A 24903-nucleotide genomic window follows, 5' to 3' on the forward strand; every position below is an offset into this window, starting at 1 on the left:
GGTAATTCCAAGAAATTTTCCTCCTCTGGAAAATTTCTAGATTCTTTATTTTTGGAGCTTGCTGAAGCCATCATGGATTGCCTCGTTATGCGATTTGCTATTGACTGTTGTCTGCAAGCCATCAATAAGTTATTATATTTATTTATTTTATGTTTGCTTACTGTGTCCTAGCTTCTTGTTTTGTCCCGATATGCCCAAATATGCTCCTCATATAAGCTAGTTTGATTATTGGCACCTTTGAAGCTCTAATGTCCTGTCACCAGGTGGTTAGATCTGTTACTACGTATGTGAGCTTAGGAGCCCGCCCGCTCCTCCTGTATGGATTCAGCTCAGTTGCCCAGGTAGATAGCCACCAAGTGTGCAGTGTAGGCTCTCACTTGCAGTACTAGACAGGCATGGTGACTGGTGTAGGTACAGGCATCTGGCTGCAGCAGGGGGACACACTCTGAGCAAGGCAGGTGGCTGACGGTTGACCCCAAGTGTCCAGAAGGACGGTGTGTCCCTGTTCCCTAGAGCACATAGATGGGTGGGTTATTCAGCCAGACTATGAGCACCTAATGCTGTTGGCTGTAAGGACTGGGGGACACCTCTTATTCATGGGCCTTTTGCAGGTGGCTATGTGGCATGGGTGGAGCCACCAGTCCTCAGGCCCCTGATGTGGGTAGGTGAAGACACTGCTTAATGGGCAGAGCAGTGTCAAATGTCAAGAATCTGCCACTTCACAGCCAAAACAGTTGAAGTTAGACTTCCAGTATATACCCTATTGTACTGTGGTAATGAGGGCCTACGCTGTTGAGATGGGCCCACACAAGCCTATGCAGGAGGAAAGGCACTCAAAGTCCATGGATCCCTTATGCCTGTGCCTAGGCAAAGCAGCTGTGCCTACCCTGGGTTCCTGGCTTAGGGGAGCCGGCAGTTTATTTTTTCCCGTTTGTTAATTTGTTCACTCTCCAAGGCAGGGAGAATGGCACCGGGTGTGTGATGGATCCTACTTCAGGTCCAGGGGACTCGGCAATTGCTGAAGCTGGTCCGGGACCCAGTGCAGAGCAGGGAGTGGGAAGGTAAATGGGAGAGAGGTTCTTCCCTAAGGGGGTTGTGTTTGATCTGCGTGGTAGGCCGTATGCAAGTACTTATCTTTTGCCAATCCAGGGCTGCTTCTCACTGGTTGTGGGTGGCCATGTAGACTCTCTGGTATTGGGTCTCTCCCAGTGCAGAAAACGTGCCTCCCAAGCACCGCCACTTGCCTGCCTCACCACTCACCCCTGAGCTGATCAGGTCTGAAAGGCTCAGGCTTTTGCCGGGTCAGGTCTGGCAACTCCTGGCTGCTTCCGAACCGTCTCTCCCTCCTCCCACCACTCGGTCCAGTCCTGAACTCTACCTTTGATGTTCAGGGCTCCCAGATTGCCATATATAATTGATTCACTTGTTTTTTCGGGTCTTCATTGTAAGAGGGTCCACTGGAAGCATCTGACTGCTCTGCCATCTTGGCCCTTCCTCTCTCTGCTTCCTTGGGTCTTTGGTTTTCTTAATTCTACTTTGCTTCAGATGGTGAGATTGATAGTTGTATCTTAGATGGCTGCTCACAAACTTTTAAGACCCTAGACACTACTCACCAGAGTAGGATGCAACTTTCTTTTTATGTACTATGTTGTGCCAATTGACATAGATGTCCCCCGAGTTCACATATTATCGTAATGCCAGTGACTTTTATGTTGAAATCTCTAACCCAGTACTTTCTTCTGGGTTTCAGACTCATATATATCACTTGGATGCCCTACAGCCAGTTCCATATCAACCTCGCAGAAACTGAGATTGCCTTCTTCTATCCCAGCCTAAACCTATTCTGCCTACTAGGCTTCTTACCTTGGTGAATGTCACATAATCCACACATCTGCCTCAAGTCATCCTTTATTGCTTACTCTCTTTCAGTTCCACATCAGTCACCAAGTTTTCTCAGTTCTTCATATTTAATACCTCCTATAATCTACTTTCCCCTTCCAGATCTTCCTTCTTTCCTCCTAGACATTATAACAGGATCACATCATCTCTTCTAGTGTGAACCTGTAGCAGCCATTTTTCCAGTCTTCTAGTGATCAGAGTTACCCTGCATCTTCCCCATCCTTACAGTCCCTTCTCCACAAAGCTGCCAAAGTGATCTTTCTAACACAAAAATGATTATGTCACTCTCATATTCAATACTCATTTAATCATTTAATGAATTAGGAAGAGTGTTACTTGACCCCAGGAGATGCTGGTTGTAAAACTAATCCCATTTAAAAAGCATGGGCTGGAATGCCTTGTTATCACAAAGACCATATAAAGGGCTCAGTGGATACACTTGTGGCTCAGGAAGAACTGTCACAGATATATGTATTCTCAGTCTCCACCTGAGATGGTAAAGCAGTTAATCTAATAAACCCATGTTTTTACTGAAATTTTTTTTTTTTTAAATTATGGGTGGTAAGTTTATATGTGTAATGAAACATTTGCCATTTCAACATTTTTTACCTGTACAATTCAGTGATGTTAATTATGTTTCTCACATTGTGTAACCATCATCACTTTGTTTCCAAGTTTTTCCATCACCCTTAACAGAAGCTCAGTGCCCCCAAACAATAATTTTTCCTCCTACCCCAGGTTTGTCGAAACTTTAAAAATTTAACTTACATATATTTAGTTTTATATTTAGGCAAGTATAAAGGCTCTGTTAATCAACTCATTAAATTGGTCATGACAAGAAAATTGGTTTCCTTAGTGGGTTGTTTCAGTTCTTGGAAAATTCAGATTTAAATACAGAAGTGATGGCATCAGTAAAACTCAAGGTATAAAAAAGTCCGTGAAATAAATTTTATAATCATTGGGATAATATACATATGTTCTATATTTGAAGTATTTGTAAAACTAGAGAGATTCATTACATTAGAGAACATTCAGATGAGACTTGTCATATCAATTTAAAATTTAGACTTTTTAATTTTAATGGAAAAGTAAGCACTCTAGGTGTCGAGTGTCAATAGCTGCTGACATCACAAAAGGAGAGTCAATCAGACATTATGAGCTCCTGATAGAAGACAAGCATCACCTAGAAAGAAGTCTCTTAAAAAAAAATTGAACTAAACTTGATCAAGTCACCTTTACATCCAATCACCAATTTATAGGAAATACAGAGGAGAGAGGAACACGTTAGCTGTACTATAAGGAAGCAATTAGCAAAATCAGTTCTGGGCAACTACGCAAACCAAACCAAACCCACTGCCTTCGAGTCAATTCCGACTCATAGCGACCCTATAGGACAGAGTAGAACTGCCCCATAGAGTTCCCAAAGAATGCCTGGTGGATTCAAACTGCCGACCTTTTGGTTAGCAGCCGTAGCACTTAACCACAGTTGCCTACAAACAACTTGATTTCTTCAACACATAAAATGCAAGTAATAAAGAGGTAGACAGTGAACCTATAGCTTGAAAGAGAATTACACAATAAGCCCAATGAAGAAGGGTGGAATTTGTTTGGAAAACACACACAATTTGTGAGACAATTAGAAATTTGAACACTGACCTGGTATTTTCTATTAATACACAGAGTCTATTTTTAAAGGATACACACTGAAATGTTTATGAATTAAATTATGTGATGCTTGGTATTAGCTTCAAAATAATATAAGAAGAGGGAAGTAGGTGGGGGTATAAATAAAATAAGATTAGTCATGATCTTATTGTTGAAGCTGGTGAAGAGGACATGGTGGCTCTTATACTATTCTCCATGCCTTTTATAGGTTTGAAATTTTCTATAATAAGCATAATTTTTAAAAAGTTTAAGAAAAATCCATTTCAAATACTATTTATAATGTTTAAGAGAAATGGATGTGGTTTAACTTAATAGATTTATAAGAGTCATTTGAGTTTATGGGAAGGTTTTGCTTGGTGGGGCCATTAAATTTGTCCAGTCAGGTATTTGCAATGCTTAAAAATAAAATTCAATATATTAAATTTACACATGCAATGTAAAAATATTTAAGGGAGTTTAATTGACTAAATGTATAAACAAAACTGTTGATTTGAAAGAATTCAGTCTGAGCAATTTGAGTTGCTGAATCATTTATCAAAGATCTCCCTGAAATGACTACTCTTATTTAAATAAAATTATTGGATGTATACATAGAATAACAAGTTATATAATCTGAATTTAAGTACTTGAAATAAATTAGTATTTGCATTTTTAACTTTGTTGCATTGAATAATAATTAAAAGCACAAGATGTAAATAGTCATTTCTGCTTCTGGGTGACTCAGATAGTAAAATACACTGACAGTCTAAAGAATAAAATCTGTAGCTCTTTTCATGGCATATAAGGTTCTTATGATCAGCCCTCTTCTTTAGTTCTCATAGTTCCTCTTCTTACCACATCTTCTCATATATTAATACTGAACTGGTGGATACTCCCTGAACACTCTTTGGTTTCCTGTGCCCCCCATGCTCAGGCCCTGCCATTTTTCTTCTCTGCAATCACCCTCCCTTCTCGTCCCCTGCTTGTGACCCTCCTTATTCTTCAAGTCTCTCCTTAAACACTCCCTCCTCTGTGAGGTTATCCCTGACTCCCTTAGGCCTATTCAGGGGGTGCAATAATATACATCGCTCCATTATGGTGATTAGTCTCTAATACTTTAAAATTAGAGAGTAATTGCTTGTAGGTCTCTCTCCCTACTACCAGACTATAAGCCCCTTGAGGAAGGGGATTGTCACTTTGTTGGTTAATTTAATATTATTGCTGCCATTTTTAGAAAGCTATGAGAATAATTCCCATCACATAATAGGCCTTTGATTTCTTTTGATGAATTATGATGTCCTAATAATACCAGGAGGTATTGGTGGTTCAATGGTAGAACTCTTACCTTCCATTCAGGAGACTCGGTTTCGATTCCTGGCCAATGTGTAGGCTGTGCGTTACAACGTTGCTGAACAGGTTTCAGCATAGCTTCCAGACTAAGACATACTAGGAAGAGAGGCCTGGTGATCTACTTCCGAAAATCAGCCAGTGAAAACCCTATGGATCGCAATAGTCCAATCCACAACTGATCATGGGGATGGCAGAGGACCATGCAGCATATCATTCTGCTGCGCATGGGGTCACGATGACAGCTAACAACCATAACAGTAATACCAAGAGACTAAATTCACTTTTTTTTAAACAAATGATTGTTAATTAATATTTATACAAAAGAATGTGAAATCAAAAAGACTACTGGACTTACCATTTACTTCCTGAAACACTTGGATGAATAACAAATACTTGCAAAATGACGGGTGCCTGCCCTGCACGTTCCTGTGTACGCCTCCATATTTATGCAAAGCATTTATTACTTGCAGACAAGGTTTGCATGTGCACATTTATTCATAGACCCAACATTATGTAAGTATCAGCGTTATTTTATATAGGTCGGAATGCACTCTATGTATAACATAAGATATTTAATAAATACTAAGTAATGGTAAGAATAAGAATGATAGTGAAGAATAAAATGGGGGGGGGGGACCCTGAGGAGGACAAATGGGTGTAAATACCATGAGTAAACACAGATCAAACTGTCACCAATTGCTCAAAAAAAAAAAAAAAAAAAAAAACTGTTCCAGGCATTGAGAAAAGCCCCACAGAGAGATTAAGAGACAAACAATGGAACTAGTCACAAACCAAGTCACAGAAAACTGAGCAGAAGGAGGGAGTAAAGGAGAAGAGAAGGGAGCTTATCAGTTGTTATAATACGTCTATTCAAGAAGTCCTTTCCCCACAGTTCTCTGTTTTTCTGCTATACCATACAGTATTAAATAAGAAAAGTGAAGTTAATTTAATATTATGACTGTCGTTTCTAGAAAGCTGTTAGAGCTCTATTTCCTGATTTTTAAAGATATAAAGCTGTTGATCTTTATACCTTAATTTGTTAGACATGATTTTAGCTGTTTTTTGCATGTTGGTTTTGTTTTATTTTAAGAGGGAAGAGGAAATGCTAGTGACACATAAAACTTTTATACTTGCTCTTGGAACATGTCTTCCTGCATTTAACCCACGAGGGATTTTGAAAGTACCATTTGTTTAAGTCATTGCTTTCCAAATGGAGTTATGTAAGACTATCTGGCTGTGGACTACTGATATGATAGGTTTCAAATTCTAGAAAAAATTTTTAAGTATTTCTACGTAATTGTGATGGTAAATTCTTACTTTTCCTCCAATTTTACAGCCAAAATAATCTTAAATTGACTATGAATGATCTCAGGACAAGAACTTTTTAACCTTTTTTTTCCTAACCTTAGTCACTTCCTATTATTTATTATTTCTAATTACCTCACTTTTCCTGTCTCATTGCTATTAATAATCATGTGATTTGTTTTGTATACCAAAATACTCAACCATTGGCTCTGTTTTCTCAGGCTGTTGGGATTGTAATTAACTTTTAAAAATGGTACCAAAAAATGTGTTACACTAAAGACATTAATTTGAACATTAATAATGTTAAACATGTTCTTTTGGCCCATTTCAGTTCCTCTCCACATGTCTAAGTAAAATAGCAGAAAATACAACTAACTGATTTCTCACCACTAGGTGGAGAAACAATACAATGTAAAAAACACAGCTTAAGTTTGGCCTCAGCCACGTTAGTTTCAGTTATTATTTCTGATTCTCACCATTCCCCTTGCCTCCAATCTTTTACACTCTTAAGACCTCCTCACCTGAATTATATAATTTCAAGTTATTTCTGGGGACAGTCTTACAAGTAGGCAGAACAGGCTATAGGTAATAATGGACACCCTATCTCCTAAAATTCCTTCCTTGAGCAATGCAGAGACTTGTACCCTAGGGAGACCTGTAAACCTTATCAGTCATTTGCAGTCTCTGGGTAGTACAAATGGTTAATCACTTGGCTACTAACTGAAAGGTTGGCAGTTCCAGTCCACGCAAAGGCCCGTTGGAAGAAAGGTCTTGTGATCTACTTCCAAAATATCAGCCACTGAAAACCCTATGGAGCACTGTTCTACTTTGACACACATGGGGTCTCCATGAGTCGGAATCAACTTTACGGCAACTGGTTATCAGTCGTGTATTCCTTTGGGAAGCCAATCTCTCATGTGAGTACTAGATTCCAGTTGTTCTATTGCTTAGTTCTAGGAATTCTTCCCTCTCTCCACCATTATCAATTTTTCTCTTCACTGGGTCTTCCCTATCAACATACAAACATGCTCTTATTTCTTCCATCTTAAAAAAAATTCTCTTGATTCCACTTCTCCCACCAGTTAACTGCCCCATTTTTTGCTTCTTGTTTTTCCTTAAAAGAGTTGTCTGTACTCGTTCTTTTCAATTCTTCTCCTTCCATTCTTTTAAGCTTATTCCAATCAGGCTTTCATTCTAACAACTTCATGAAAATTTCACCCAAACTAACCTCCAGGGTCCTCACTTATTTGACTTTCAGCAGCATCTGACAAAGTTGAGGATTACCTCCTCAATACCACTTTCTTTTTTTTTTTCCTTTCAGGCAGGTGTCACCCATTTGGTGTCATATACTTGATTGCTCTGTTTGTTTTATAGGCCTGTGTAATCTTTGGCTGAAAGATGAATTCGGGAGTGGCTTCAGTTCTGAGTTAGAAGGTTGTCTGTGGGCCATAGTCTTGGGGGTTCCTCCAGTCTCTGTCAGACCAGTAAGTCCGGTCATTTTTATGAATTTGAATTCTGTTCTGTATTTTCCTTCCACTCTGTCCAGGACCCTCTATTGTGATGATAGAACAGTTGGTGGTGGTAGTCGGGTACCATCAAGTATTTCTGGGCTCAGTCTGGCAGAGGCTGTGGTTCATGTGGTCCACAAGTCCTTTGGACTAATATTTTCCTTGCATCTTTGGTTTTCTTCATTTTCCTTTGCTCCAAATGTGATGGGACAAAAAGTTGTATTTTAGATGGCCACTCTCAAGCTTTTAAGACCCCAGATGCTACTCACTGAAGTAGGATATAGAACATTTTCTATGAACTGTGTTATGCCAATTGAACTAGATGTTCCCCGAGACCTTGGTCCCAGCCTTCAGCCCCAGTAACTCAGTGGCTCAAGATGTTTGGATATGTCTAGGAAACTTCTATGACTGTGCTCCCTTTGTGCTCTATTATATATATATGAATATACCTGCTGTACATACAAATAATACGGATGTAAAAATATCCACAACCTAACCTATATATGTATGTGGGTATACTCCTATACACCCTCCTTCCCCTATTCAGCATATGTATCTGCTTGTAAGTTATTGTTTGTTTTTACTGTTGTTGTAGGGTTGTATGTGTTATAGCATTTACTATGGTTGCCTCTTTTTTTTTTCTTTGTGTTCCTCTAAGTGTCTTCCTCCGCCTTGATCAAGTTATGCTGACTTCCTCTATACTGTGTATTGTCTTTTCTTTGATCAAACACTTGTCTACTATCTAGTTAGTGATATCCCATCCCCACCTCTCCCCTCCCTTGTAACCATCAAAGATTGTTTCTGGGTGAAAACCTTTTCTTGAGTTTTTATAATAGTGGTCTCATACAATATCTGTCCTTTTGTGATTGACTTATTTCACTTAGCATAATGCCCTCCAGGTTTATCCATGTTGTGAGATGTTGTGCAGATTCATCACTGTTCTTTATTGTTGTACAGTATTCCATTGTGTGTATGTACCATAACTTGTTTATCCATTCATCTGTTGATGGGCACTTAGGTTGTTTCCATCTTTTTGCTAATGGACACTTAGGTTGTTTCCATCTTTTTGCTATTGTGAATAATGCTGCAATGAACATGGGTATGCATATGTCTATTCATATGACGTCTCTCATTTCTCTAGGATATATTCCTAGGAGTGGGATTGCTGGATAATATGTTCTTTCTATTTCTAGTTTTTTAAGGAGGTGCCATATCATTTTCCATAGCATTTGTACCATTTTACGTTTCCACCAGCAGTGTATGAGAGTTCTAATCTCCCCACAACATATTATTGCATTCTGAATTCTTGATCAGTGCCATTCTTGCAAGGGTGAGATAGTATCTCATCATGGTTTTGATTTACATCTCTCTAATGGCTGATGATCACGAGCATCTTTTCATGTTATTTGTTGGCCACCTGAATATCTTCTTTGGTGAAGTGTCTGTTCATGTCCTTTGCTCGTATTGTGATTGAGTTGCTTGTCTTTTTATTGTTGAGTTTTTGAAGTTTTCTGTATATTTTAGAGATTAAACCTTTATCAGATATGTTATTGCCAGAGATTTTTTCACAGTCTGTAGGTTCTCTTTTTACTCTCTTGGAAAAGTCTTTTGATGAGTGTAAGTATTTAATTTTTAGGAGGTCCCAGTTATCTAGTTTATCCTCTGGAATTATCACTTTCTTTACTAGGCTTCTAGGACACCACACTCTTGGTTTTCCCCCACTTCATTGGTTGCCAACCTTTAGACTCCTTTGCTGATTCTTTTTCTCCAGGGCCTATTAGATTTGGCGTGGCCTGGGGCTCAATTCTTCTCTATGTACACTAAATTCCTTGGTGATCTCAGCCAATCATGGATTAAAATGTGGAATGTATGCTTATGACTCTCAAGTTTGTATTTTTAGTGCAGAACTCTCTCCCAAACTCTTTGATTCTCATATCCAATTGCTTCTTCAACATCTCCACTTGGATGTCTAATAGACCCCTCAATACAGCCATAATCTCCTGATCTTTCCTATCCCTAAAACTTGCTTACCCTCAACTTCCCCAAATTGCAAATATCATCCTTAAAATTTCCCAGGCCAAAAATCTCAGAGTCATCCTCAGTACTTTTTCATTCATAACCAAAATCCAAGTTCTGTTGTCTCTACCTTCAAAATACATCCAGAATCGGATACTTCTCACCACCTCCATTGCTACCATTCAGGCTAGAACCACCTTCATATCTTGCCTGCATTTCTGCAGTATTGCCTAAATGGTTTCCCTCCTTCTACCTTTGCCCACCTATAGCCTCTTCTCAACACAGCTGTTAAGGTAATCCTTATGACACATAAATCAGATAACATCACTGCTCTGTTTAAACCCCTTCAGTGGTTCTCATTTTACTTAAGGTAAGAGCTACAATCTCTATCACAACCCACGCAGTCCTACATGAGCTGACTCTTCTACTACTCCTTCCCTTGCTCACTCCACACTTCCCTAGTCCTTGTACATACTAAGCTGTTCTCTCTGTCTGAAATAGTCTTCTTCCAGTATGCCCGACTTTCTCACTTTTTCAAGTCTTTGCTCAAGTTTCACTTTCTATAAGGGCAGCTACCCTCACCTCTCTGTTTAAAGTTGCAACACACTATTTCCTACCCCACCTTTACATTCCCACCACCTGTTATTGTTAGCTGTCTTTGAGTTGGCCCCTAACTCACGGCAACCTTATGCAGAATGGAAGGAAATGCTGCCTAGTCCTGTGCCATCCCCATGATTGGTTGCAGATCAGATCATTGTGATCCATAGGGTTTTCACTGGCTGATTTTCAGAAGTACATTGCCAGGTCTTTCTTCCTAGTCCGTCTTAGTCTAGGAGTGCAAATGAAACCTGTTCAACAGGATAGCAACACACAAGCACCTCCTGGAGATGGGTAGTGGCTGTGTAGGAGGTACACTGGCTGGGACTCAAACTGGAGTCCCCTGCATGGAAGGTGAGAATTCTACCACTGAACCACCACTGCCCCAATCCCACCACCTAACCCTGTGCTATTTTCTCTCATACCACTTAATATTTCCTAACACATTACTTTATTTACCTATTATTTTTATTGTTTTTGTCTCTTATCTCCTCTTTTCTGAGGCTGGGATTTTTGTTTGTTCGCTGATATTCTTTTAGTTCCTATGACAATACCTGGCACAAAGTGTGGCTCAGTAGTGGCTCAAACATATTTGTTGAATGAATGTAAAAAAACAAAAAAACATCTATTAGATCTTGACCCGAGGTGGGCTTTGATCAGAGAGGGGATGAATAACATTTTTAGGTAGACAGAAGGGGGTACCTGGGAAGCATTTATGTGTGTATCTTGAGGGGTAGTTTTATGAGGAAAACACCTATATCTTTTGTAATTCTACCTAAAGTCCACCCCATAAATTTCCCTTTTACATATGCTTTTGAACCTGAATCTACAGACCTATTTTGCTTTCATTTCCTCTATGCATTTTATCTAGCTTCCCCTATTTGGGGAAAATTTTCTAATGTAGATATTTCTTCATTTTGGAATTTATTTGAGCTCTCTGATGGGATCATCAAAGGCTTTCACTATACACCACATTTTCACTTTTGATTAAAAAAAAAAAAGAAGTTTATTGTTGGCCCTTACCTTTTGTTTCCTCTATTCCCTCCATCTAATAATTAACTTTCAGACGTTCCACCTATAGATGATCTAGACAATATGACACCCAAGACTCTCATTTCTTTCCATCTTTCTTCTGAGAGTATGCATTTTGTGGAGTTGCAATCCTTAGGTGAACTAGACTTTATAATTAGGAATCCTTAATAAGATGGAAATAGGGATGAGGTAAAGTTTATTACTAGTGGTAGATTTTGTTAATCTCTGATGAAAACAATATTACAAGTAAGAATATGAGCCTGGCTGGTTGGCAGGCCCTTTTCAACTTTGACTTCTTTGTAAAAATTCCCCACAGAGCTGGGAAATGGGCTAGCATTCATATGAAGCAGTAGTATAGGCGGCAGAACTGTCTTTGAGATGTTTACTTCCTCCTTTAACCTGTTTCCCCACCTCATCATAATGGATTCTAAGGAATAGTGTCTTAGTTTTTTAATGCTGCTATAACAGAAATACCACTAGTAGGTGGCTTTAAAGAACAGAAATTTATTTTCTCACAGTTCAGGATGCTATAAGTCTGGATTCAGGACACTGGCTCTGATGGAAGGCTCTCTCTCTGTTGGCTCTGGGGCAAAGTCAGTTCCCTGGCAATCTTCACATGGCATCTACCTTCCCCCTCTTTGTGCTTGCTTATCTCTGTGTCTATGCTGCTCCTTATAACTCAGAAGTGATTAGGTTTCAGACACACCCTACCTTGATATGGATTCATTAACATAACAAAGAAAACACTATTACCAAATGGGATTACATATATCCACAGGTACAGTGGTTAGGATTCCAACTCTTATTTTTTAAAAAAACAAACTCATTGCCTTTGAGTTGATTCCGACTCATAGCAACCCTATAGGACAGAGTAGAACTGCCCCATAGGGTTTCCAAGAGCACCTGGTGGATCTGAACTGCCGACCTTTTGGTTAGCAGCCATAGCTCCTAACCACTATGCAACCAGGGTTTCCAACTCTTATTTTAGGGGGACACAATTCAATCCATAACAAGTAAGTTTGCAGTAAAGAGTTAACATAGCAAACCTGAGGCACTATCTTTAGAAGAATCTGCTTGCAAGATTGGCCTTTAGCTGGTATCTGGCCACTCAACTTTAAAAAAATTCCCTACATTTTTAGGAAAAGTTGCCTAATTGATAGGAGTATCTTACTGTGCCTATCTTGGGTGGCTCAGATGGTTAACACATCGGCTGCTAACCGAAAGACTCATGGTTTGAGTCCACCCAGAGGCTCCTCAGAAGAAAGGTCTGTAGATCTACTTAAAAAAAAAAAAAAAAAAATCAGCCACTGAAAACCCTATGAAGTGCAGTTCTACTCTGCAGCACGTGGGGCCGCCATAAGTTCGAATCAACTATGGCAACTGGTTTTTCAGACTGTATAAACAATGTGATTTATGGTGAACACCTGCTTTCCTTCTAGATGTCTGGGATTTTGGTAGTTGCTAGGCAGAGGGTCTCTATGAGTCGGCATCAACTTGACGGCAGTGGGTTAGGCAGAGGGTGCTTATATGACCCAATACAAACTTTGGCCTCTGAGTCATTAATAGGCTTCCCTGGAAAGAAACATTACCTACTTGTTGTGTTTTCACAGCTGGAGAAAGGAGCACGTTTGATGTGTATCCTCCAGGCTGGGAGGGATAGAGTATCGGAAACTTGTGCATTAATTTCTTTAGACTCAACTTGCATCTTTCCCCCTGTGATCTGGCTGTTTATCCTTACTTTGTGACTGTAATAAATCTTAGATACAAGTATGACTACATTCTGAGTCCTGTGACTTCTTCTAGAGAATCGTTAAATATGTGGGTGGTCTTAAAACCGGTTCCTGTTGCCATTGAGTCGATTCCGGCCATTGAGTCAATTCTGACTCATAGCAACCCTATCGGACAGAGTAGAACTGCCCCATAGGGTTTCCAAGGAGCAGTTGGTGTATTCGAACTGCTGACCTTTTGGTCAGCATCTGTAGCTTGCCATAGCTCTTAACCACTATGCCACCAGGACTCCTGTGTGGTCCTGAGGACCCCCCAAATAATAGGAATAGCACCGAATATTCTTCCTCTTCTCCACAATTTCTTCTTCCAAACAGTTACCATCTTATATGCCTTCTCATGCTCCAGTCATCTATTAAAATTTCTCACTAGGGTTACACTGGGTACAGAAGTCTCACAAAGGCAGTAGCTAAACAGGGTCACACTACAGGATTTAAAAGCACTGAAGTCAAAATACAATGCATTAAAATGATCATGGAAGGAATAAAAAATTAGAATAAAGAAATAGTGGATTTAATACATCTGAAAGGAAAGTAATTGACACAAATCAGCTGTCTACAAGAATACATATTAACTAATTAACTATTTTAATTAAACTAGTATTTATTTAGTATGTTAGTAGGCAAATGGCTTACGCTCTTATTTGATAGTAGGATATCATAGGATATTAAAAAACAAACAAACCAGTTGCCATCAAGCTGATTGCAACTCATGACAACCCCATGTGTTAGAGAGTAGAACTGAGCCCTATAGTGTTTTTCGTGGCTGTAATCTTTATGGAAGCAGATCACCAGGCTTGTCTTCTGCAGCGTTGCTGGGTGGGTTTGAATCACTAGTCTTTTGGTTAACAGCTAAGAGCAAACTGTTTGTGTTACCCAGGGACCATCATGGAATATTAGAGTCTGATACTTAAAAATTCATAAACTCAAATATCTGGGAGGATGTGCAGTTAACATAAATGCACAAAGCAGGCCATGAATAAGATAACCATTAAGCTGCTCTAACATCTTCTAGTTACTACCTTTAAACCCCAATGAAAGAACAATAAAGGGAAACACAGTAGTGGCTACCTATGATAAGTGTGCTTTCAATCCCCATAATCATCAAGCAAGGAGCCCTGGTGGCACAACAGTTCAACACTTGGCTGTTAACCAAAAAGTTGGCAGTTGGAAAGACCTGGCAATCTGCTCCCATAAAGATTACAACCTAGAAAACCCTATGGGGCAATTCTACTCTGTCTTATGGGTCACTATGAGTCGAAATCAACTAGATGGCACCTAACAATAACAATGATCATCAAGCATTTGAGGAAAGCTATCAGTCAGATATTTTTATTAAGAGTTTCTATTATATGGATTATGGACATTAAGTATTTTTATCATAAAGATCATCAGTCTGGGAGGGGGACTGAAGTGAAGGAAAAATAAACTGTAGATGAATATATTGGGATACTATTTGTGGTAAAGGACAACCATGTAAGTCAATTTTCTCTAAGAAGAAAGAGAAGACCTAGTCAGTCCTGCCATAAGGATCTGTGTTCTGCCATCATCTGAGTTATTTCTTTTTAAAACAATATTTTATCTTATTCCAATCTCCTTCTTCCTTTTACCTCAACCAGCTATTCTGGAAAATTATGGATAAAGAGTCTATGCATAGCAGATCGTACAGTTCTAATATTCTAAAAAGTACCATCTAAGAGAACATTTAAGCTAGGGTGGGATTGAATTAAGTTTCCTAGGTTTTTAACACCCAGCCAAAAATTCTGAAGGATGAAAGAAAAACCTGTGTTTTTTATTTAAAGGAGGATATATGTATGTGTATGTGTATGTGTGTGTGTGTGTGTGTGTGTGTGTGTGTGTGTGTGTATGAGTGTGTATGTATATCTATGTATGTATCTCTCTGGTGGTTAAGTTCTTGGCTGCTAACTGAAAGGTCGGCAGTTCGAATCCACCAGCGGCTCTGTAGGAGAAAAGATCTGGTGATCTACTCCTGTAAAGATTGTTGTTGTGTACCATCGAGTTGGTACACAAAGTTCAACTTCATCCTATAAGGTTCCTATGAGCCATAAAGATTCAGCCTAGGAAACCCTACAGGAAAGTTTTACTGTCATATAGGGTCATTATGATTTCAAATTGACTCAATAGCATACAACAACATACAACTCGTTGTTAAGAGCACACATTTGCTTTTGAGTCAGACTGACATTGGTTCAAACTTCCACTGTACACCACTGTGTGATCTTGGAGAAGTTACTTGGCTTTTGTAAAGTTCCATTTCCTCATCCATGAAATAATGATGATAGTACCCACTTGATAAGGTTGTAAGGATAATATACTTAAAGCGCTTAGCACACATAGGCAGTCAGTAAAATATAGTGGTGGTAGCGGTAGCGATGATGATAATGGCAATGGTGGTGGGGGTGATGGTGATGATGGAGGAGATGGTTGTGGTGTTGACTTGAAGAAAGCTTTGGGACCTTTTATTAGAGCAATGGAGAATTTCTTCAAATGAAATTTTAATGGGAAACACAACATCAAACAGGTAAACAAGAGTTGCTTAGACTAAAAGTGGAATGGGAGCTGTCTCTCAGCAACCCTTTCTCTCTGACATCTGCCCTACCTTTGAGATCCCAGAGTTTACTGTGGAGCCCTCAGCACTCAGTAAAATATAGTTTGAAAATCTACTCACCTAAAGAAATGGAAAGAATTGTTTACTTACTTTAGATCAATGGTAGGTTTAATGTTTCTGGGAGGTAGGCTTGGGGGTGCTGATTGTGTTGGATGAGATGCTGGCAATGGTGGTTGGCTGGCTGGATGGGATGGTGGAGGTGGTGGTAGGGAAGTTGTTGAGTAAGATGCTTGGCTTTTGCTGGTACCTAAGAAAAAGGCAAAGAATACCGTGACTTAAGACAAATCTTCAAAACACAAGAACTAGCTGTTTCAGGTAAACGGAGATGAGGGTCTTGAACATAAAATGTTAGAAATATATCCCAGGTTAAATCAACATGACATTGGTGGAACCAAAAAAATTCCCAGGTCCTCACAGCTACTACAGCCTCCACCAGACTTGAGTCCAGCACAACTAGATAAGTGTTCAGCTACCACCGCTGCTGCTCTGACAGGGATCACAATAGAGTCCCAGACAGAGCAGGAGAAAAATGTAGAACAAAATTTAAACTCACAAAAAAAGACTGGACTTACTGGCCTGACAGAGTTTGGAGAAACCCCAAAAGTATGCCCCCTGGGCACCCTTTTATCTCAGTAATGAAGTCACTCCTGAGGTTCAGCCTTCAGCCAAAGATTAAACAGGTCCATAAAACAAGACTAAAGGGGCACACTAGCCCAGGGGCAAGGACTAGAATGCAGGAGGGAACAAGAAAGCTGGTAATAGGGAACTCAAGGTCCAGAAGGGAAAGTGTTGACATATTATGGTTGGTAACCAATGTCACAAAACAATGTATATACTGTTTAATGAGAAGCTAGTTTGTCCTGGAAACCTTTATCTAAAGTACAATTAAAAAAAAAAAAAAATTCCCAGGTCCTGTTGGCTACATGGTGAATAGAATTGCTTGTCTCTGCTATCTTCCTCCTTTACTTTGACCCTCTTCCTCTCTGTCATTCCTCTATTCACTTTCTGATTTCATATATTGTATTTTTGAATTATGCATGTTGCCTAGGGGTTCACTGACTATGAATGAAGTTTGTATTTCTTTTATTATTATTTATTGTGTTTCAGGCAAAAGTTTACAGTGCAAAGTAGTTTCTCATTCAAAAAATTATACACAAATTTTTTTTTTTTATTGTGCTTTAGGTGCAAGTTTACAGAGCAAATTAGTTTCTCGTTAAAAAATCTATACATAAATTGTTTTGTGACACTGGTTGTAATTCTTGCAATGTGTCAGCACTCTTCCTCTTTTCCTTTAAACCCTGGATTCCCCCTGTCCATTGGTCCAGGTTTCCTTTCCCTTCCTGCCTTCTCATCTTTGCTTTTGGGCAGGTGTTGCCCATTTGGTCTTGTATACTTGACTGAACTAAGAAGCACATTCCTCATGTGTGTTACTGTTTATTTTATAGGCCTGTCTAATCTTTGGCTGAAAGGGTGGACTTTGGGAGTGGTTTCAGTTGTGAGTTAGCAGGGTGTCCGGGGATAAGAGTGTCACGCGTTCCTCCAGTCTCTGTCAGATCAGCAAGTCTGGTCTTTTTTTGTGAGTTTGAATTTTGTTCTACATTTTTCTTCTCCTCAGTCTAGAACCTTCTATTGTGATCCCTGTCAGAGCAGTCAGTGGTGGTAGCCAGCTACCATCTAGTTCTTCTGGGCTCAGACAGGTGAAGGCTGTGGTTCATGTGGTCCATTAGTCCTTTGGACTAATATTTTCCTTGTGTCTTTGGTTTGCTTCATTCTCCTTTGCTCTGAACATGATGGGACCGATAGATAGATTGTAGATGGCCATGTGCAAGTTCTTAAGACCCGAGATACTACTCACCAAAGCAGGATGTAGAACGTTTTCTTTATGAATTATGCCAATTGACCTAGATGTCCCCAGAGACCATGGTCCCCAGCCCTCAGTCCCAGTAACTCGATTCCTCAAGGTGTTTGGATGTGTCTAGGAAGCTTCCATGGCTTTGTCTTGGTCAAGTTATGCTGACTTCCCCTATATTGTTGCTGTCTTTCCTTTCATCAAAGTTAACACTTGTCTATTATCTAGTTAGTAACTTCATCTCCCCACCCCTCCCTTCTTTTGTAACCATCAAAGATTGGTTTTTTTTCTGTGTGTAAATCTTTTCTTGTGTTTTTATAATAGTGGTCTCATACAATATTTGTCCTTTCGTGGTTGACTTATTTCACTCAATATAGTGCTGTCCAGATTCATCCATGTTGAGATGTTTTGCAGATTCATCACTGTTCTTTATTGTTGTGTAGTATTCCATTGTGTGTATGTACTATAATTTGTTTATCCATTCATCTGTTGATGGGCACTTAAGTTGTTTCCATCTTTTTGCTATTGTGAACAATGCTGCAATGAACATAGGTGTGCATATGTCTATTCATGTGGCAGCTCTTATTTCTCTAGAATATATTCCTAGGAGTAGGATTGCTGGATTATATGGCATTTCTATTTCTAGTTTTTTAAGGAGGCGCCATATCGTTTTCCATAGTGGTTGTATCATCTATAGAGTCGCTATGAGTTGGAATCAACTTGACGGCAACGGGTTTGGTTTTTCTTTTTTTTAATTAGCAGTACATAAGAGTTCTTATCTCCCCACAACATCTCCAACATTTGTTATTTTGTTATTTTCTGTGTTTTTCATGCGTGCCAGCAATGTTGGGGTGAGATGGTATCTCATTGTATTTTTGATTTGCATTTCTCTAATGGCTAATGATCAGGAGCATTTCCTCATGTGTCTGTTAGCCGACTGAATGTCTCCTTTGGTGAAGTGTCTGTTCATATCCTTTGCCCATTTTTTAATTGGATTATTTGTCTTTTTGTTATTGAGATGCTGAAGTATTCTATAGATTTTAGAGATTAGATCCTTGTCAGATATATCATAGGCAAAATTTTTTTTCAGTCTGTAGGTTCTGTTTTTACTCTTTTGGTAAAGTCTTTTGATAAGCATAAGTGTTTAATTTTTAGGAGCTCCTAGTTATCTAGTTTATCTTCTGGTATTTGTGAATTTTTAGTTACAGTTTGTATTGAATTTATGCCATGTATTAAGGCCCCTAGAATTATCCCTATTTTTTCTGCCATGATCTTTAACATTTTAGGTTTTATATTTAGATCTTTGATCCATTTGGAGTTAGTTTTTGTGTATGGTGTGAGGTATGGGTCCTGTTTCATTTTTTAAGAGATGGACATCCAGTTTTGCCAGCACCATTTGTTAAAAAGACTGTCTTTAACACATTTAATCGACTTTTCGTTTCTTTGTCAAAAATCAGCTGTCCATTTATACCTGGGTTTTCCATTCTGTTCCATTGGTCAATGTGTCTGTTGTTGTACCAGTACCAGGCTGTTTTGATTACTGTGGCTGTATAGGTTCTGAGATCAGGTAGTGTGAGGCCTCCTACTTTGTTCTTTTTCTTCAGTAATGCTTTGCTTATCTGGGGCCTCTTTCCTTTTCATATAAAGTTGCTGATTAGTTTTCCATCTCATTAAAGAATGCTGTTGGTATTTGGATCAGAATTGCATTGTATCTGTGGATCACTTTAGGTAGAATTGACATTTTCACAATATTGAGTGTTCCTATCCACAAACATGGTATGTTTTTCCAGTTATGTACGTCTCTTTTGGTTTCCTGCAATAGTATTTTGTAGTTTTCTTTGTATACGTCTTTTACATCCCTAGTTAGATTTATTCCTATGTATTTTATCTTTTATCTTTTTAGGGGCTATTATAAATGGTATTGCTTTCCTAACTTCCTTTTTGAAGTTCTCTTTCTTGGTGTGTAGGAATCCAACTGAATTTTGTATGTGGATCTTGTATCCTGCTACTCTATTGAATCTATTAGTTCCAGTAGTTTTCTCATGGAATCTTTGGGGTTGTCTATGTACAGGATCATACCATTTGTGAATAGGGAAAATTCTTCCTTTCTAATTCCTTTTCTTATCTTATTGCTCTAGCAAGGACTTCCAGCACAATGTTAAATAGGAATAGTGATAAAGGGCATCCTTGTCTTGTTCCCATTTTCAGGGGGAATGCTTTCAGCCTCTCTCTGTTAGTTTTGTAAAGATGCCCTTTATTATGTTGAGGAATTTCCCTTCTATTCCTATTTTATTGAAAGTTTTTATCAGGAATGGGTGTTGGACTTTATTAAATGTCTTTTCTGTGTCTATTGAGATGATCACGTGATTCTTTTCTTTTATTCTATTTACATCGTGCCTTCTCGTACTTCCTGTCTGGGGTCATTGCTGGCTGTGCTCCAAGATGGTGATGCCGTGCTGTGTTAGTTAGTAGGGGACCTCCACTCTGTATCTCTCCTCGTTCTCTGTTTTCCTTCAGTTTTTTCTTCCATTCAGTGTTTGATCTAGTTCTTTATCCCTTCATTTGATGGTTAAGGTTCCAGTATGGACATTTGTATCTATTTTTACTTGATTTTTCAGGCCTTTGCTGCAGAGGAACGGCATGATGTGTCCGTTTAGGGCAACATGTTGGTTCCATCTTCAGAGTTTGTATTCCTTATTCCCCTTGTTTTAGGGTAGCTTTTTGAGAGGAAAAGGAGATGCTACCTTGAAAACATTTTGTTTTAATTTGACATGACTTTGATCACAAATAAGGTCAATTTTTTAATATTTATAACCATTTTTCTTTTTGATTGTATTATCTATTCAAATCCTTGCCTATTTTTGGGTAATATTTTTGTTTTCTTATTGGTTTATTGTTGTTGTTGTTAGGTTTACAAAACCTCTCTCTCTATATTATATCAATCTTTTTGTCTCTCACATGGCCAAACTGAATATAATTTAGCTGCTTTGTCTTCTGCCTTTGCCTGCGTGCATGTAAAAAACCAAAATAGACCATAACCAATAACCTATCTTTCAAACCTTTGAAGAAAACATAGCACTTTACTGTAAATTTCCTTCAGGGAGTATTGGAAGGGTTTTACACAGCATATTGCATAAAAAGCTGCCTAACTATTTTTAGAAATTTTGCCTTCTTTTCAAAATTTTTCACTTATGGTATTTGTTAAAAATATTACCCCCTCTCTTCATTCTCTCTCCTCACTGTCACAATGCTCTTCTTCTTCTTAGAGTCTTTAAACTTGCTCAGGCCCTGCACTCCTGACTTGTGATACTATCTGCCAGGGCAGTTCTCACAAGTATTGCTCATCCCTTCTTCAACTGTAATTTTTTTTGGGGGGTGGTTGGGGTAGGGACAATTAATTTCTCTATAAACCTGATAAATATAAAAAAATTATAACATTACATCTATGTTACAAATGTTTTGCCTTGTTCATTTTTGTCACAAATAGATTTTTTTTTAATATATAGGACTTACATTTTCTCTAGTTCAATTAATCAGTCCTTTTATGTACACTTTCTGTCACTGCAGTTATGTCTAGGAAGGCCTTCACTACCCTGAGTGCAGATAATTATTAACCTATATTTTCTCCTAATTCTCAATGGCTTCATTTTTTACATTTAACTCTTTAAAATTATTAGTAATTTATTTTGGTGTTTGGTGTGAGGTATAGATCTAATTTTATGTTTGTTGTTGTTCTTAAACTATTCACCAAATATCCCAGCATCGTTTGTTTAATAAGCTATTACTTATCGATTTGAAATGCCTCCCTTATCATAAACACTAAAATGTTAGTAAATTTCACAGATGAAAATGACATCTTGTTATTTTAATTTATAAATGTCTCAATCATCTAGTGCTGCTATAACAGAAACACCACAAGTGGATGGCTTTAACAAAGAGAAGTTTATTCTCTCACAGTCCAGTAGGCTAGAAGTCCAAATTCAGGGCCCCGGCTCCAGGGGAAGGCTTCCTCTCTCTGTCAGCTCTGGAGGAAGGTCCTTGTAATGCATCAGTCTTCCCTTGGTCTGGGAACATCTCAGTGTGGGAATCTCAGGTCCAAAGGACACACTCTGCTCCTGGCACTGCTTTCTTAGTGGTATGCGGTCTCCATGTCTCTCTGCTGACTTCTCTCTTTTATATCTCAGAAGAGATTGGCTTAAGACACTATATAATCTTGTAGACCTCATCAGTATAACTGCCGCTAATCCATCTTATTACATCATAGTGATAGCACTTACAACACATAGGGAAATCACTTCAGATAACAAAGTGGTAGACAATCATACAATACTGGAAATAATCATGACCTTGTCAAGCTGACAGACATTTTTGAGGGACACAATTCAATCCATGACAATAATCTGGTTTAGCAGATTCATAAGTGATTTAATAGCTGTACCCAAAGTTAAAAAGCTTCCTAAGCTTCTGTGAGTGGATTTTAAAAAATTATTGCCCAAACAGAAGTAAAAAAGAAAATGTTTGTTAACCATTTGTGACATCTTTTCATCACATGATAAAGATTGTTTCAAGTAGGAGGCATTACCGTGATAGTGTGCTAAGGCCTGCAGGTGAGAAATTGTAAACACAGTTTGGAGAATGATGAGTCTTTTGAATTGGAAACACTAAAAACTGACTTACCCTGCAATCCCTGTGCTCCTTTTCTGTCTTTGCATAGGCTTATGAGACTTTCCCATGAAGTACTGGTGGCTGACTCCTGTAGCTCTGCTTGCCTGGCATCTATTCTCCTTTCTTTAGTTACAATAACTTGAGCAACCAGAAAAAGAGTCTTCTTGCTTTCCCACTGGCCTTGGAACTATAAGGGGGTTCTTCTGGAGCTGCTGACAGCAAAACCAGAGGAAAGCAGGGCTGAGAGATGGAGAGGGACTGGTGGCTTTTTAAAATTGCCTTTGGAAAATTGTCAAAGATAATTGAAAAGCTTAATGGAGCATTAAACTAATTTAAGGAGCTTGGGTTGTACAAGTGATTTGCAATCAGCTGCTAACCTAAAGGTTGGCAGTTTGAATCCACCCAGTGGCTCTGCGGAAGAAATGCCTGGCAAACTGCTTCTGTAAAGATTACAGCCAAGAAAACCCAATGGAGAAGTTCTACTCTGTTAACGCAGGGGGTTGCCAGGAGTCAGAGGCTGACTCAATGGCCGCTAACAACAACATGAAGCTAATTGTTTGACTGTCCTTCTCCTCATCAAGCTTGGGAGAGTATATACTAAAGTCTTTATGTTACACTAATGTTTAGTAGTAAAGCATTTTGCTTTGCAAAATCTATGGTCACTTTCAAATACTACAAGGAATGCATTTGCATGTATGCAAAATTATTCTAAGGAAAGGCAATCTTAGTTTTTCTGGGGGAAAAACAGGTAGGTTTACCTTCGTCTCAAGCTGGACTTTCTAAAGTATACTAAAATACAGTTGGTAATATGAAATTCTCCAAAGCAAAAATCTGGTTTGTTGTAAAGAAAGGAAGGAGATGAATACTGAATTATTATAAAATGAGTAAGGTAGGAACAGAAGCAATAAATATATAGGAAATTTCTGAGATGAATGATATAAATAACATTAATTAATCCTTTACTTTTTGCCAGGTACCATATTTTACATATGTAATCTTATCTAGCCTTTATAACAACCCGATAGAAGATATAGTATTGCCTTGTTTTCATTTGATAGTTAAGAAAGTACCCAAATTCAGAGAGTTAGTAAGAAAGAGAGGTAGAGTTCAAATTCAAGCCAGAATTTGAACCCTAGTCAATTTCTTAGGATGTCTATGTCCTTTCTCCGTGCTCTGCTGCTTCTCAAGGTAATGAGATGGAAATTATTGGTAAGTTCAAATAGACATATTAACACCCATTCCTAAGATCTAAGTGTAAGTCCAGCTTTTCTGATTTGTACCTTTCCTCTTAGTGCGAATTTATAGGACTGTTTTCATTTTCATGTAGGGCAGAGCTAGTTCTAGAGACTGCAATCTATGAAGATATTTACACACATAGAGTTTTGGATGCTAAATGTATGATGTTTCAGAATTTTATTTTGGAAACCAGGCAGCTAGAAAGTAGACATTCAGAGGCAAGTGAGGAATGGGCTTCCAAAGATGGATGACTGCGGTGGGCTACCAGGAAAAAAAGACTCCCAAGAATCAGAATCAGGAAATTTGAAGGAAAGTCATGAAAGCACTTAGCAGAAATGAAATCAATTAAGAGGAAAGAACAACAAGCCTAGAGTTTAATTGGCATTAAGAATTAGAGAGTCAAAATTTGTGAGATAACACATAAAACTCTAAACTACTTATGGATCTTATCCCCCAAGACTTGGGCAGGGGGAGGGTGGTGGATAGCCTAGGTGGTCACTGGATTTTTTAAAATAACTGGAACTGCAGGACGATTTAGCAGTAGAGTGCTAATCAGGTGAATTTGCAATCTACTGCCAACCCTTACCCCAAGACAGATTTAAGGAACTGAATTACTGGGCATTTGACAGAAGCTCAAGGCTTCAGAAAAGAGATGTTGGGCGGGCATTCTGCTCAGAAGTCAGGTGGGAGCTTGAGCAAAAATAAAACAGACACGACTGTACTTGTATCAGGGGAACTGTTTATGCTAGTCATAGAAAAAACGGGGAAGGAATGGGAATGATGGGAGAAATTGAGAAATCTTCTAGAGCATGAAACCAGATCTCGAGAATCTAGGAAGTTACAACAATTTGAAATTTCATTTTCTCAATTTTGGAAGCTCAGAAGCGTTGCATAACTCACCTGACCCTTTTTAATTCATATTTTCTTAACTGCCACTTGTGCTTGAAATAAAATGCTAACTGCTGCACATCTGACCATTCTGTAAAAAGCACATTTCCGAAAAGCCACTAGCCGTTTCGAAGTGTAGTATGGCTGTACTGCCATTCTTTGGTCTTAACAACCATGCAGTCAAATGCAGCTGAAAGAGCTTGCCTTCATTTGTACACAGAATATGGCTTCTTTATGACCTTTGTTTATTAATTAAGGATTGTTGTAAATTATTTTTTCATTTATTTATTCATTTTTTTTCCCAGGTAAACATGAACTTTTGATGTCAGGTATGTCTACACTATCAACATCTGTGTATGGCCCATAATACTTTGCATACATCATACACTTAAAACATTAAAGAATATTTAATGTTTTATTGATTTGGATTTTCTTTTATTCCTTTTTACTTTAGAAAAAAACAAAATCTACCTTAAAAAGGAAAATTCCTTAAGAAATATA

At 38.5% G+C, this 24903-nt stretch overlaps 1 protein-coding gene across 5 annotated transcripts in view; it reads right to left on the minus strand.

Annotated features, from left to right (window-relative positions):
* FYB1 (FYN binding protein 1) overlaps window positions 1-24903 on the minus strand; it is a 185180-nt gene that overhangs the window by 45211 nt on the left and 115066 nt on the right. For all 5 annotated transcript variants that reach the window (XR_002825836.1, XR_002825837.1, XM_023742012.1 and 2 more), the window contains exon 3: window positions 15855-16011. Coding sequence is in view for 3 of the 5 variants with exons in the window: in XM_023742012.1 (XP_023597780.1) it covers window positions 15855-16011 (157 nt within the window). In the remaining 2 variants the exon portion in view is untranslated. The remainder of the gene's footprint in view (window positions 1-15854; window positions 16012-24903) is intronic.

The sequence above is a fragment of the Trichechus manatus genome, unplaced genomic scaffold, assembly GCF_000243295.1.
Source record: "Trichechus manatus latirostris isolate Lorelei unplaced genomic scaffold, TriManLat1.0 scaffold00197, whole genome shotgun sequence".
Lineage (NCBI taxonomy): Eukaryota > Metazoa > Chordata > Mammalia > Sirenia > Trichechidae > Trichechus > Trichechus manatus.